The sequence below is a fragment of the Pinus tabuliformis genome, chromosome X (assembly GCF_031772625.1).
Source record: "Pinus tabuliformis cultivar Carrire ecotype Pingquan chromosome X, CPIR1, whole genome shotgun sequence".
NCBI lineage: Eukaryota > Viridiplantae > Streptophyta > Pinopsida > Pinales > Pinaceae > Pinus > Pinus tabuliformis.
In genome coordinates this window covers 424,209,151-424,225,863 of record NC_142308.1, presented here as the reverse complement: position 1 = coordinate 424,225,863, position 16,713 = coordinate 424,209,151, and the positions used below count along the sequence as shown (strand labels likewise).

Genomic DNA, 16,713 nt, shown 5'->3' with positions numbered 1-16,713 from the left:
AGGGTTTCAATCTTCAAGAGAATTGCCTTATGGTATTTATTTGGAGACAAGTTCTTATAATAAACTCACGTATGTTGCCATGAAGGTCTCAGGAGGATGTTGTCTTTGTATATCTTCATGCCTTAAAGATGATCCATTATGTTCCTTTCATAGTTCACAAAGTCTCGGTCTCTAGATGATGTACACAGTTTTTGGTTTCTTTCACAAGCCATATACTGCAGCAAGGTGACCTTTATACATATCTCAAACTTCTGTCTACTGAGTAAAGTTCTTCAGATCTGTCATTTGCAACTTTGTTTTAATCACTTCTTCCAGACTTCAAGTCGGCTATATTGATGGAATTCGTCTTTCTTTTATATATGAGAAGGATGCTTATGCCACGGACTTCCCATACTTTCGCAGTCCATCTTTCGAAGAGATATACTCACTGCTTCATATACTAATGCTTCAGGTATTTAGTTCTTTACAGAGTCTCGTTCTTCAATTTTGGTTTCTTCTTGTTATATATTTGTCCTCCACAAGAAATAATGTCCCACAGGCTCTCATGAAGAATCTCATAGAAAGGAGCTTCATTGCTTAACAGAATCTTGGCTTCTAGTGATGAACTTGTATTGTCCTTCTAGGACTAGGCCTAGAAATTAGCTTTAGAATTCAGAGATCACAAGACTTGGACAGAGAGAGTAAACTTAGGATCTATGGAGTAATGTCTTCAATTCAAGGCGATATATATCACAGAAATTGTATAGTACTTTATTCAGGGTGCCAGAGAAATAGATTTAATGTACCTTCAGATAACAAGCTTTGGCCTTCTCGGAGATTATAGTTTGTACTTCTTTCTTCAGGAGCCCTTCTAAGTCTTGACTATGGAGTGCTACAAATTGTATTATGTTCCTTAGAGAAGTGTCATAGGATTTGTATGCTTCAGATAGAAATTTGTATGCCATAGGACCATAGAGGGTTTGGATATTACCACAGAAGATGGGTTCAGATCTGTCATGCATACTTTGCTCTTCTTGGTGTAGACTTGTACATGAAATTTTGTGCTCAAAATTCAGATTATGTGCCTCAGAACTCCGACTTGTCTTCCTATGAATTTGGACTATAAACTTTCGGACTATTCATAAGTGTCACCATAGATTTATATCTGCTTCAAATCTAGGATTCAGATGCCCAGAACTTTCTTCTCATTCTCATTGTATTCAATCATTATCATTCTTATTCATATTTAATATATAATAATGGTATCCTCATGGATATCTTGATATTCCAAGTCTTTTGGAGTAATTAAATTGTGGAAGGAACTTTGTTCAATTCAAAGTTCATAAACTTTTCTAGTGGAGGGGAAATTTCAGCTAAGGGGAAATTTGTTTGTGGCTAAGGAGAATACCTCCCTTGCTAAGAGGGAGTGTTGATTTTCATGTAGCATGGGGAGGTATTCCCATATGGCTAATGGTCTCCAAGTTGGCCTAGATGAATTATGATAAAATTTATTTTTGGAGTGACAAGTCAGCCCAGGATAGTGAAGCTATGTGTCATTGTGTCCCTTGGATTATTTTACCCCCATTCGACTTGTATAAATAATAATTGTGATGCCTCATTTCAACACCGACAAAAACCAAGTTTTCCCTATCACTCTTATCTCTCTCGGAAAGACGCACATGTCAAAAGAAGGGAGATTTTTTTACCAACAAGTTGATTTCTGCTTTGGACCAAGCTGATCGAGCTTGATTGCGCATTGAACAAGACTATTGACTGCGGGGCCACAGTTGATCACAGAGTTTGATTGCTGTTTGACCAAAATTGCACTGCATTTGACCGAGACATTGACTATAAATTTGACCATGAGTTGTACCAAGTTTGACAGAAATTCATACAATTAGTTGACCACAGAGTTTGACCACAGGGTTCAGAAATGATTTCCAACTGGATTGAGCACGGTTGACTAGCATGAGTTTGACCAGGTTTGACTAGTATTTGACTTGGATTATTAGCACGTATTTCTAGACAAATTGATGATTTGTAAACCTTGCTAAAGATCATTTCTCCTAAAGAAATGTTGTTGGGTTTTCTCCGCAGGTTGGGTTTCCCAAGGTAAAATAATTATCTCTATTGTGCATGGCTGTCTTTTTGTGATCTTTATTGTTTCCGCTGCATTTACTGTTGAGATTTTCTTACATGTAATTAGTCAATGTTAGCAGAGGCATTAAATACTAATTGAAAATCATTCGGAAGTAATTACTTGGCAGAAAATTGTATCTAGTATCTACTATACATCTTGTAAAAAAAATCAACAGAGGTGACAACAACCTAGCCCTAATCAATTAAACAAGTGCAGGCAAATGGAAGGGTTCCAGTAAATCTAAGAGAAAGAGTGAGGAATCAGTGTCACAGCCCAAGAAGAAGGCCTTGATGTATGGGACATTGTGTCCAAATTGTAGGGGAAATCAGTGGTGAGTTCCGTGTTGCTCTTCAGGTTCAAGCATGTTGCAGATGGCAACATTGAGAAGTTCAGGTCAAAGTATGTGGTGAAAAGGCTCTCCCAGAAAGACAAAGCGGATTATGAAGACACGTTATTCCAGTCGCCAGGTACACTTCTATCAGAGTTGTGATGTCTATTGTCTCAATCATGGCATGGAGGAAGAGGTGTACATAGAGCAACCTCAAGGCTTTGAGGTACATGGAAAGGAGTCTCACGTGTGCAGACTTAAGAAATCCTTGTATGGACTCAAGCAGATACCCAAAGCATGGTGTTCCATGATTGATGGATATTTGTTGAGTATCAGCTTCATCAAAATTGAAGCAAATCCTAAGTTGTACTACATATTTGTTGGGAGAGATCTACTTCTTTGGGTGTTGAATGTAGATGATTTGTTTCTCATGCGTGTAGAGAATCTTATTTTAAGGTGCAAAGAAAATTTGGCAGCAGAGTTCGAGACGAAGGACATCGATTTGATGCAGTACTTCCCGGGGTTGGAGATTTAGTAGAGACCAGAAGAGATTTTTCTTTCACAAGGGAAGTATGCAATGGGGCTCCTAAAGGGATTTCAGATGGAGAACTGCAAGCCTATGGCCACACATATGATCACCAATCTGAGGAAGGCGACTACTCCAGATTCAGATTTAGTAGGTCCCACATTGTACAGGCAGTTTATTGGTTCTTTGATTCACTTCACAACATCCAAGTTTTCGCTCAGGATTTTCTTTCTTAGTGGGTGATTATTCCCAGTGTGGGAAGCCCTTGTAAGCTTGGAACCTTTTAAGGAAAAACTGATTTGAATGCCAGAAAAAAAATTTAGCTATGTATTTGGAAATTGATTTTGCTTCTATTGATTTATTTTTCCAGCAATTGTGTGATAGTTCTATGGTCTGAAAGTTTCTGTTTAAATTAAATTTCAGCACATAATTTTACTTGAGATCATAAGGAGATTATTCACCTAGGGTTTGGAAAGAAACCTTTAAAATGAAACTCCAGAGAGTTATCTCTTAAGCTTCCCATTAAGACTAGCCATGATATATGTAAATAAACTAAGCTAAATCTTGCCCACTTTCGAAGCATATTCAACCCTATTTTAAGAAGTTTGTGCAAGCTTATTGAAATAGCTTTCATAGATTTTTTTTGCACTTCATCCAAATACATCCAGTAAAGCAAACTGGCCTTACATTGGAAAAAAAATTCATACAGTGGACAGTACTACTACATACCACAAGCGGCAACCACAGGTAGCTCTGGATGCACTGCTATAGAACGTATACTTCCAGAACATTTTCCCTTGAAAGAACCCAGTAGTTTTCCTGCAACATGCATGCCAAGGTAGGTTCAAACTTCCAACATGCCACGTATCAGAAATAAATGCTTAATGTGTTCTAGAACATAAAGATAATGAAACATTGAACACATGAACAGCTACTTACAAGAAGATTTTGCTATCAGAACAAGAAAATAAACAACTTATTATTTTGGCTAAATGCTTTCTGAGATTGCCTTTGCAATTCATATCCTAGAATGGGCCCCATGATAACATAACTCTGTAGCTACATTTGTACAGTATACAATTTGGAAATCTGCTGTGCCTTTACTCCCATAACAGAGGTAATTATGCTCTCGTCAAATCCAAAAAAGTGTGTGAATGCAATCTCTTTTTGCTTAAGTGGACATAATGTTCTGCAAGAATAGTGGACAGTATATCGACTGCTGCTGGATATGATACATGTAATCAGTGTTGTGAACATCGCGATTTTTTCGCCGCGCCGATATAATCACTGATTTTTTCGGCAATTTTTTTATTTTCAAAAAATTGCAAAAAAAGTCGTGATTGCGATCCAATCGGTAAAAATCGCAGGCAGCGGAAACAGCGACTTTTAACTGCGATTTTGAGGTTTTTTTGGTCATGTTTTCAGACAAAGGGCAAGAGTGAGAGCTAAGGAGGAGGAGAAGTCATCAAAAAGGGCAGGAAAGGAGAAAAGTGAAGCCATTTAGCATCCCAAGCAAGAAAAATTCAAGTTTGGACCAAGTTTCTTCCGCAAAGCGTGGTTTTCAGGTACGGGCATCAAATTTGGCCCCTTTTTTTTTCTTTTTTTCTTGTTTTTCCTTGGGTTTCTATCACCCATTTGTTTTCAATGATTTTTTATTGGATTTGATTGTGCTATTTTTTTCATTTTTGTTGCATATAGTGCAGAGGGTTTATTTTGGTCAAAGATGCGAAAACTTGATTGTTAGATTTATAAGTTTAATTTCTTCTTGTGGCCTAGTTTTTTTCCAACATTTTTGCTTGGGTTTGAATGTGTATTTTTTCCATTATTGTTGCATTGAGTTAAGGTTTTTTCTTTCAAAAATTCAATGTGTTGTATGTAAATTTTAATTTTATTTTTTTAACTTGCAATTCTTCTTGTGCCCTAGCTTCAGCTTCAAACTTCAAACTTCATCTTACATTAAAACTCAAGGGTTCAACAAAGTAACAAACATGCCAAGGAAATTGGACCCATTGTGGGAATTTGGTAAACCTGATGGAGTTTGACAGATCAAACTTGACTTGCAAGTTATGTGGGCATCTTATGACAAGAGGGCTATATAGATTGAAGTATCGCCTTGCACAAATCCCTAGACATGAGGTAGGGCCTTGCACAAATACAAATCCAGAAATCATCCGAAGAGCCCTCAGATCATTGGAAGAAATAGAGCAAACCAAATTGTCCAAAGCAGCTCTGAAGAGTCAACTAGAAGGGACTGGGAAAAGAGTGTCAGGATTGGGAGGTGAACATGAAAGTGGTATTGTTTCTACTTCAGCATTAGTATCTACAACCAACTTTGTAGCTACCTCATCATATTTTGTTCCTAGAACCACACCTAGTTCACAACCATCTATCTCTTCAATTATTAAAAAACGGAGAAAGAAGAAGCTGACAAGTTGTTGGGCAAGTTTCTTCTTTGGAGTGATATTCCTTTCAGTGTTGCAAGGAAAAATCTATTTTCCCAGCCCGCGGTTGATGCCATTGCAGTTGCTGACCCAGGGTAAAAAGTCCCTTCTTATGTGATTTTAGAGGGCGCATTCTTCAAAATGAAAAGGATGACTACATCAAGAGATTGGAGGAGTTTAGGGCACCATGGGCACACACAGGATGCACTGTGGTGTCAAATGGTTGGACCAATCAAAAGGGTAGAAGCCTTATAAACTTCTTGGTTAATTGTCCCAAGGGGACAATGTTTATGAAATCTATTGATGCATCTGCACATATCAAAGATGCACAGTTATTATGTGATTTGTTGGATGTCTGCATTTTGGAGGTGGGTCAAGAACATGTTGTCCAAGTCATAATGAACAATGCTGCAAATTATGTTGTTGTTTGCAAGATGCTTATGGAGAGGCATCCTACCTTATTTTCAACACCTTGTGCTGCACACTGCATTGATTTGATGTTGGAGGACATAGAAAAAATTCCTTTTGTCAAGGATATTGTTGACTCATCAAAAAGCATTACAAAATTTATATATAATCATGCAACTGTGCTTCATTTGATGACAAAATTTACCAACAACAAGGAGTTGGTGTGCCCTGCCATTAAACGGTTTGCCACTTGTTTCATATCTCTTCAATCCCTCTTGAATTCTATGTGGGATGTGAAGAGAATGTTTCTTTTAGATGAGTGGCGTGCTTTGGCATTTATCCGCAAACCAGAGGGAGAGACCATATGAAGATTCGTTTCATACAAGGAAAGCTTCTGGGCAAGAGTGCAAGAGGTGTGCAGCATTACTGAACCTTTCGTAAAGGTTCTTCGATTAGTTGATGGAGACAAGCCTGCAATGGGCTACTTGTATGAGGCCATGGATCCCAAAGAATCCATTCATACCTGCTATGATGATAAGGGGGATGAGGGGTTTCAGAGACAACTCCTCCTATGGGAAGTGACTGATGAGCGATAGAACAACACACTCCATCGTCCCATTCATGCTGCAAGGATCTACCTGAACCCCACATTTGCTTACCCTTGTGGTTTCTTATTCGATGTGAGGTCATGGATGGATTCTTCACTTGTGTTCAGAGGATGGTGCCATCTCCAGCAGAACGTGCAGAAATCTCCAAAGAAATGGAGATATACAGGATGGCAGGTGGCACATTTAGCTTTAACATGGTTGTGATTTATAGGAAGACTAAAATGCCAGGTATGTTTTAGTTTGTTTCAAATTTCATTGTCTCTTCAAGTTCATAACTTCATACTTTGCTTCAACTTTCAAATTTCATTTTTTTCTTATGTTTATCTTATTTGTTGTAGATGTATGGTGGAGAAGTTATGGTGGCAGAGTACCCAATCTGCGAAGGCTTGCCATTCGAATGCTCAGCCAAACATGTAGCTCCTCAAGATGCGAGTGCAACTAGAGTGTATTTGAAAAAATACACACCAAGAAGCGCAACATGTTAAAACTTAAAATATTCCATATTTCCAATTAATTTTTTGAATTCATTAAATAATATTTTTATAATATTATTTTATTATTTATAGTTTATTAATTTATGACCCTTGTACAAGTTGGAGTCCCAGCGACTTAATAACATGGCCTACATCTACTACAATCTTTGATTATATGGGAGGCAGCTTGAGAGGACACTTGATGTGGAGGCCATCTCATTGGATGGGATTGACACCATTGTTGCATGGAGGGTTGAGGCTGAGAGGCCTCTCATGGAGTCGGTCATTGATTGGTTAGAACAGGAGGTAGCGGAGGAGGAGGAGGAGGTGACACCGCCTACCCAAGCTACCCCTGCCACCAATAGAGGGCGTGGTCTACCTCCTATAGACCCTAGTTCTTCAGCTTCTAGAGCACAATAGAGTCCATTGCCAACTCCACCGCCATCTACATCTAAAGGGAAAGATATTGTTTTTTCTCGCAAGAGGGGCAGAGGAAATCAGTAGTATTAGTTATTTGGTTCATTTCATTGTATATGACATTATGATTCATGATATGAGATACATTATTATATTTATTATTGATATTTTGAAGTTGAGTTGGGCCTCAGGACTTACTATTTAGGACATGATTCACTGTTATGTGTGATGTAGCACTAGAAATGATATTACACATCTTATATATTAGTTCTTTTATCATATTTATATGTCAGTGCATTTATTTTATGTTGTAGATGCTTTAGATGTTAAAAAAATGAATATTTTTGTATTTGACGAGTTTTCCCTGATTTTTACCCGATTTTTCCGATTTTTGCCCTGGCCAATTTAATTAATCATGATCGCGATGTTCGCAACATTGCATGTAATGTCAAAATCTGTAACACTAATGCAGTTTAGGCTTTCTTAAAGTACTTGGAACAACACAATGCTTCTACCTATATTACTTTAAGAGAGACAGTCATCAAAAACTCGGGATTATTTATACAAAAAAAGAGCGGAGCTAACCCAGTCAGATTTGGCTTGAACTTGTCCATAAATTGAAGTCTTTGTTCAGTGAGTAATAGATATTACAACACCAAAACTAACCAATTTATATGCTCATCAAGCAAATTATTGAGGCCTGAGTTCTCACACACCCTATTTAGGGGAATACCCAGGGCAAAACCTCTATTTAGGGGAATACCCAGTCAACAACTCCTCCTTTAATAGTTTCACGAGATTATCCAAGACTCCTTGACCTAAACACATACTTCTTCCAATCACCAAGTCAGCCCTTACTTTCTTCTACAGATGATAACCTTCTAACAACAACTTCAACCTAACACTTAGATCTAGCATAATTTCAACCACCCCAGCAGTAGAACTTAGACCTAGCAGCAGAACTTCGACCCTGATGCAGTTCTTCGACCTTCCAGCAATAGCCCAGTAAATTCACACGTGTGAGAGAGATGACCTAGAAAACTTCGATCTAGCAATCCTTCTCCTTCTCCTGCAATTTCATACACTTCTGCTTCTTCTGCTTGTATATCGAACTTGTGAGTTATTCTTCTCCAAATGATCGAATTACCATTATGTAGGCCGACTTGATCAGGTAAGGGTCGACCTGGTGTGGAGGTGACAAATGACTTATTTTACTCAATAATAATTCTTTTTACATGATTCAAAATCCCAAGAGGGGTCTCATTAAATGGACAATGACTCTAATGACTTAATATAAAACCTAGATGTCCTCAATGGGGACTTGACCTAAAACACGATGACCCAAGCATGAAACCCATGCTTTAATAAGTCATAATAATAATAATTTCTTTTTCTTTCTTTTGATAAATACATTTCATTATCACTCAAATACAAGTATGAAGGCCGAACCTAGTTACATTCTTCAACACTCCTTAACTAGGGAGGTATTCATAATTACACATATATACACAAGTACATGGAAGGTCTCAAAACACATGAACGACGAAGAGGTTAGGCACTCACAGTTCCATGGACTAGATTCCTGACCAGGGCAATCTATCCGGGTGGGACTAAGATGGACTAAAGCTTATAGCCTCTCTAGGTACCATCAGGCTTACTTGCTAATCATCAACACAGGGAACTAGGTGAGTAATGCAAGGACAGAGCTCTATGACCAACGCCACCCTCCCTACTTCGGGAACTAGACAGCAACACACAAGTCGGCTAAATGTCCACCCAGGCATACACAATGCCTTAACATAACAAATATCTCCCGATCAAACAGATTGATAACATCAAGCATGCTTCCAAAACTTCGAGAGGTTTACCTAAACAATCACAGCCCCAATCAGTAACAAACTTACACATAAGTAAACACAAACCTTCGGGATCTTCAAACATCTTGATGTTGCTTTACAATTTATCACGGTAGGACTTGGAGGCTTCCCAAACAAATCTTGACAAAAGATTCCTCAATCATTCAACTTCATTTCCTACTTCACATGCAGCAACATATTCTACAACCGGATCCTGCTTTCCTTCCTTCAGTAGCACCTCAATATACGTTCTCCAATTTTCTTCTTCAAGGTATCCATCATGACTATAATATGCCCTCCCTCTCAACTTGGGAGATAAACTCTTTCTGTTATCCAAGCTCCCTCTTAACTTAGGGAGATCAGCTACTTCCTATGATATCGGAGAATCTTTCATGGCTTCAATCCTTCTTTTCAGAGTCATCTTGATCATCATCATTCATATAACTTCCTTCATCATGCTTATCAATCAAATCAACTTTACTTACAATTATCTTCAACATCTTGAAGATTATGTACCTACACAACTTAGATAGCAAGTACAACCAAATACATGAACTTCACTATATCAAGATCATGGAAATATTAGACTTTAGACATCAAATACCTCAACTTCTTACTTAGGTTATAAACCCTAGATCACATCAGTAACTTAGTCAAGATATCAATCTCATTATATCTAGGGTCTTAATATTTCTTTCAGAGATATGACAGACTCTTCTTATAATATATATTGCAAACCCTAGAAGCAATTCAAACAAAGTACAATTCCATAATATATCTAACAATTTTTATAATTTTATGTTAGACTTCTACTAGGATTTAATGCAAACCCTAGATTCCATCATAGAGACACTAAGCCTTAGATGTCAACAAATAAAACCAAGCACAACACAATGAATCGAACTACATTGTATTTATAGCCTCTTCTAGAGTTCGAATTACCCTTATGTACACTGACTTGATCGGGTAAGGGCCAATTTGGTGTGGAGGTGACAAATGACTTATTTTACTTAATAATAATTATTTTTACATGATACAAAAGCCCAAGAAGGGTCTCATTAAATGGACAACGACTATAATGACTTAATATAAAACCTAGAAGTCCTCAATGGGGACTTGACCTAAAACATGATGACACAAACATGAAACCCATGCTTTTATAAGTCATAATAATAATAATAATTTTTTTCTTTATTTTGATAAATACATTTCATTATAACTCGCATACAAGTATGAAGACCAAACCTAGTTGCATTCTTCAACATCTATGAAGGTCACATAGTACTCATATCCACTCAATGAAACATGGGACATAGGACCACATACGTCAGAATGAATCAAATCAAGGATACCTGCAACTTTGTTGTCACTGCTCTGGAAAGGTGTCTTGGTGTACTTTCCCAAAGCACACCCCCTGTGCACATGATGATGCTCTATGCTAAAGTCAGGCAAACTTGTAACCGTCTCCCTCAACATCTTAAAAGCTCCATGGTGCAAGTGGGCCATCCTCCTGTGCCATAGCTCACATAACTCATTGCTACTGGTTTGCGCTACCATAGCTCTAAGAGGTTGAAACATAAGTCTGTATAGTCTCCCACTGCGAGCTCTAATCACACAAGCAGGCTCGATACTGGATCCTCTTGGATATAACAACACTTGTCCCTTTTGGAACAATAACTCAAACCTCTTGTCCTCCAAGCTAAAGACTAATATCAAACTCTTCTTCAACCCTGGAACATAAAGAACATTTGTCACCTTCAGAGGAGGTGATGACTCCCATAGAAATGAAATTGTCCGCACTCCTGTTGCTTTAACTTTGAAGTTGTCTCCAAGCACAACCTCCAAGTCAATATCATCCTCTAAAAGGCTTGTAAAGTGCTTTGTAACTCCGGTCATATGGCAGGATGGTTCACTGTCTATGAATTGTGCACGAGAAGATGTGACATGAGTCACCACTCACCACCAAAGCACAATCTGAATCAAACATAGTCACAAAATCATCCACATCTTCTGAAGCTGCAACTCCTTGTTTCTTCTTACCCTTCTTCTTAGGAAACTGTACAGCATAGTGACCCATCTTCCCACAAACAAAGCATTTCACTTTGCTCATGTCCTGCTCCTTAGCCTTCCGCTCCCCCTTATGTTGTTTTGCTCCACTAGAAGACCCCTTCTTGACCTTCTTGCCCTTTGCCACAAGAGCAACATTCTCCTCTTCACCTCCCCCACCACTCTTACTGCCACCCCTTCCACTCCTCCTAATCTCCTCTGGGATTAAATCGTCCCACATCCTCCTCCAACCAGAAAAGTGCTCTCTGGCCACCAAGCAATGGATAAAACCATCCAATTTCTCGGTGAACCCATCTAAGGAAATCCTAACCAACTGCTCCTCTAGAATAGCCTCTCCAATGGCAGCTAACTCATCCTTCAACTATGAGACTTCGGTGAGGAAAGATGTCACATTGCCGGTCTTGGTCATCTTGGTGTCACGTACCTTTTGTCTCAACACCATCTCCCTATTCTCATTAGAACTCTGGTGTAAAGAGACCAAGGAATCCCACATCTAATAGGCATATCTCATCCATGAAACATGAGGGAATAAATGGTCCTTGATGGCATCTAGAAGGATCCTCTTTGCCTTCACATTCTTCTTGTTAAACTCCACCAACTAAGCTGGATCAGTGGGTGCTTGTACAGCTGCTTCAACAACATCCCACACTTCAACTTCCTCTAGTAAAAGCATAATTCTCTCCTTCCATGGGCCAAAGTTTTCAACCCATGCCAATCTGTCCTCTACTTTCAACCCAACAGCCATGACCCCACAACCAACAATATGGTGCAAATCTGTGAGCTAGAACCTTCCTCCCTTTGAACTACTGAAGTCTTTGGATTTCTGGCAAGGTTTTGGTTTACTGTAACACAATGTAATGCTTGCTTCCCTCTTTATCAACAGACTGAAATTTCAAATCCGAAGCCTCAACCTTTCTGTGATACCATGTAGAAATTTAATAACATGCACCCTTAACCCAGTTTACAAGTTTGCATGTATTTGTTTAAGCCCAACCCACATGTTTTGACATGCTTGTTGATTTTTAATGTACCTTGGACAAGTGGTTTCCCATGGGTTAGCCTCTACCTATGGAAAAGGGCCCAAAATAATTATTTTCCTAAGTGTAACTTATAAAGTGAAAGTGACTTTATAAGTGGTAAAGTCAATGTTAAATTATAAAGTGAAAAGTGACTTTAGACATAAAGTACAATGCGGGTGCTTTATTTAATCGGTAAGTTACAAAATAGAAAGTAAGAATTAAATGCACATTTATTCTCATCCCTTGATCTAAATGAATCTGATTCATTAGATCTTAGGGTTGCCCAAAAGTTATTTAGGGAAGCAAAAGGGGGAAAAGAAAAGAGAGACTGCATTCATTCTTCATAAACAGATTGGAAAAAGGAGGCTAAGAGCTGGAGAAAAGTTTTGAAGGAGAAATTTGTTGCAGCGAGTTGTAGGAGTGATTTTTGGGCAAAGCTGGGCATGGAAATCAAGGCATAGAAGATAGAAAATGGTACAGTACGAACCGCGTTTAATTTTGTGAGTTCCATGCTGTTCGAGAGAAGTTTTTTAAGAAAACAAATGAAAAATACGTACAGTCTATACAACGGTACGGAAATCCATACAGTTCGTATACGTACAGTACATATTTTCAACTTCACGTGGGCATGGAACTCGAGGCAAAGTGGGCATGGTTTTCAAGGAGTTTTGGGTTGAAGATATAAGTTGTATTTAGCTGTTTTGTTTTGTCTGCAAATGCATTTTTCCTAGACTTGAAAGATAAATAAATTTGAAGAGCTTTCTAACAAGTTTTCCCCGAAGAAGATTGAAGGGGTTTTGCCTGGGTCTAAGTTGACCAAAAATCTATGTGTATTTTTATCAGTGTTGATAATATCGGTATCGGCGAGGGTCCAGAAAATATCTTATCAGCAATATCGGCGAAAATATCGGCAAATATCGGCAAGCATAAAAAATGCATAATATATTCATTTTTTTCAGATTTCTAAACATCTAAAGCAATAAAAACATGAACTAAACACATTGGCACATAAATATGAAGAAGGCATTGATATATGATGTCAAATAGAAATGATACATCAAACTTCAAAGGCGATACCAAATCCCGCTGATCCCTGATAATTGTCCAATCAAGGACTCAAACAAAATAACATCACATATCCTGTTGATCCCTGATAGTGATAAATTGATAATTGTCCAATCAAGGACTCAAACAAAATAACATCACAATGTCACATATCCTGCTGATCCCTGATAGTGATAATTGTCCAATCAAGGACTCAAACAAAACAACATCACATATATAAAACTTTAAAAGTATTTCATCATCATGAGTTATAAACTTATATGTAGCAAAAGTTGCAAAACAAATAAAACTAGCAGCTATCTATTTGAGACCATTGGCCTCTCCCTAGCAGCTTTCTTTCTGTCTTGTTCAGCAATTGCTTCACGAACTTTTTGTATAACCTCTGCACTAGAAACCATACAAGGCATCACATCTGCATCATATGCAGAGAGTTTAGTCAGATGGTATTTCAATCGTGTAATCCTTCCTGACATCTTGGTCCCACACAAGTTGCATGATATATATGCCTGATTTTCCCCACCAACAGCGTCCCCATACTCCCAAAATGGGTCCAAGGCTTTTGGCATATTTGACATTTGTAATGAACTAATTCAAACCTAGGGCACAAAAAAAAACAAAAAATTGGCATTAAACCCCCCAACACAAAATGAAAAAATAATAAGTAATAACAACCTCATTCAAAAAAAATTACTACATTATTTGCATTTTGCAATGTGAATGAAAAATGGCAATAAGAGGGAAAAAAAAATGAAGCTTGTTGTCCAAATATGGAGAAAACCCTTGCATTGGTTCATGGGCACGAAAATCATAGCAAATGGAAAAAAACAAAGAAACAAAATGTTGGTAGGCCAAAGAGGCAAGCAAGCATAACCCTAAATCTATGAAAAAATCATTAACATAGGGGTTTTTAAGAACATACCTGCTAATGGAAGAAATGAAGTTTGTCTCACTATTCTTCAATCTTTGATCCACAAAAAAATCTTAATTGGTGGTGATAACCATTGTTTGATCTTCAAACCCTCCTTGACAAGCACCACAAAACTCTTTCCCTTTCTTCTCCAACACTCAGAAACAGAAATGAAGAAAAAAAACCAATTTTCATTTTTTGTAGCCGCGGAAAAACACGCCCGGCGATATTTTATATCGTCGCGCGATATTTTCGAAAATATCGCCGATATTTCAGAAATCACGCGATATTTTCGCTCGCCGAAAATATCGCGATATTTCCGATATTTGGCGATATATCGTCGATATTATCAACACTGATATTTATGCTTGTTGCTGGTCTCTTTATGTCCATATTTATTTTCAGCATGTGTTGACAATCCCATGTGTTTTAATGTGAAAATTTCATTTCCAGAATTATATATGTTGAATGTATTTTTATGGGAAAAGGCATTCAGCTGAATGGGAGTGATAAGGTGAAACTAAAACCGGGTTGGGATTGCAGAAAACTTTTTAGTCATCAAATTTTTACATAGTATCAGAGCTACACGCTGAAAATTGCAGTGTGAACAGAAGACAGTAGTTTGGGACAGCAAACAATGGTTTGGACAACAAACTGAATTTTTGGACAGCAAACTGATATTTTGGGACAGCAAAGTGTCCTAGAAAGTTCATTTCTCCATTTTCTTGGTTTTGTAAATTTTGGACAGCAATCATGGCCATGTTCTTAAGGATAGAGAACAGACTGGATCGGATATCCAACTATGCCGTTTGGAAGGATAGAATTCAGACAATGTTTGAGGAGGCAGCAGTTTGGTACATTGTGCGGCAAGTGGTTGTACCTCCTACTGTTGTAGATCAACTTGTTGAATTCACAAAAAATAATGCAAATGCAAAAAGGATTTTGATGGACAGTCTAAAGGATCATGTGTTTCCTCAAGTGAGAGGAAACACATAGGCGTATCAAATGTGGACAGCTCTAACCACTCTCTATCAAAGTACTAATGAGAGCAAAAAGATGGTACTCAAAGAACAATTGAAGAACATCAGGATGACAAAAGCTGAAAGTGTAGTTCATTATCTTGGCAGGGTCAAACAGGTACGTGATGTTGAAGGAAATGTAACTAGGCTAGGTCTTCATAAATGTAACTTTGATATTTGTATTTATTCAAGAAAAAGAGAAATTATTTTTGTATTATTTGTCAATGAGTTTCTTGCTCATTGAAAATAGGTCAAGCACATTTTGAAGTGCTTCGAGAGAGAAAGTCAAAATGTAATTATGATAAAACCCTTTAAGGGCATGTTACATCATGTATGACATCATACAAGGTCATGGGAACACCTCCAAGCATAGTCAAATCCTCTCCTAGCATCAACAAAGTCTCCAAGCAGCAAAACGATGGATAAAAGATGAATTTTAGTGTAACTATCATGTTGACCTAGAGGATAGTCAAGTTAGCCTAAAGAGGAGGGACAAAGCTCTATTTATAGAGGTTGTCCACTCCTCATACAACGTACAATCAAGCTCAGAAATCCGCAAGAAAGGAGGACGAAGGAAGACGAAGAAAAGGCAAGGAAAAGGGTTACAAGGACAACATGATAAGAAGATAAAATAACGAGGTTAAGAAGACAGTTTCCAGGTGAGCTAATGCCACACGTAAAAGGTTCAGGGAGGCATGTGTGTGGCCATAGCAGCAAGAAAATAAAGATCATTATGTATCATTGTTTTGGGTGCAAACTAGGCCTATAAGGCCTCTCTCTTTAGTGAAGAAGGAAGGAAAAGAAAGCGAGGAAAAAAGGATTGTTTTAGTGTACTGTCCACATGTGCAGCAAGGAAACACTTGCGGGTTTGACAGCAATTGAAGGCAACAACATGAATAGCCTCATTCAGATGTGTATCTAGGTCTACAAGGTATCCAAAGGAAAGTGAAGAAGACTCTTATCTATAATAAAGTAAAGAAGCCCTGATATTCTAGGATTTCCTAACTTAGACAAGCAGCAGAAGAAGGACAAAGTGCTAGGTAGCCAAGTTCCAGAAGACAGAGTTACACGTGCCAGAAGTTGTAGTGCAGTAATAGGAAGGATTTGCCTTATGCGTGGAGGATGTCCTAGTCAAGGGTCTAGGGTTTGGCAGTTGTTCAAATAAGAAGCTTCAATAAGAGAAAACTTACAAAGGGTTTTCCTCTCAAGAGTGGAGAGGTTTTGTCTGTGGCAGAGCCAAACTTTGTGTTCTTCTTATTTTGTTTTGGTAGCAATTTGATAAGTACACACATATACACTAATAAGAAGAAGAAGAAGCATAAGCTAACAAGAAAAGTAAAAAGACTCCACAAATTGTTATCAAGTAACGAGGAATCATCACTACACTACTTTGCCCTAGATTCTTCAACACGTGATGATTTCACTATTATTGGTGAGGCAGTTGCACCCACAGAGCTAGT

The 16,713-nt window shown here is 38.0% G+C and overlaps 1 protein-coding gene across 4 annotated transcripts in view; it reads right to left on the bottom strand.

Moving 5' to 3' along the window:
* The window catches only part of LOC149140384 (Transducin/WD40 repeat-like superfamily protein), a 264,051-nt gene that overhangs the window by 154,875 nt on the left and 92,463 nt on the right, over positions 1 to 16,713 (bottom strand). For all 4 annotated transcript variants that reach the window (XR_016264991.1, XM_089450078.1, XM_089450077.1 and 1 more), the window contains exon 11: positions 3,703 to 3,792. Coding sequence is in view for 3 of the 4 variants with exons in the window: in XM_089450078.1 (XP_089306204.1) it covers positions 3,703 to 3,792 (90 nt within the window). In the remaining variant the exon portion in view is untranslated. The remainder of the gene's footprint in view (positions 1 to 3,702; positions 3,793 to 16,713) is intronic.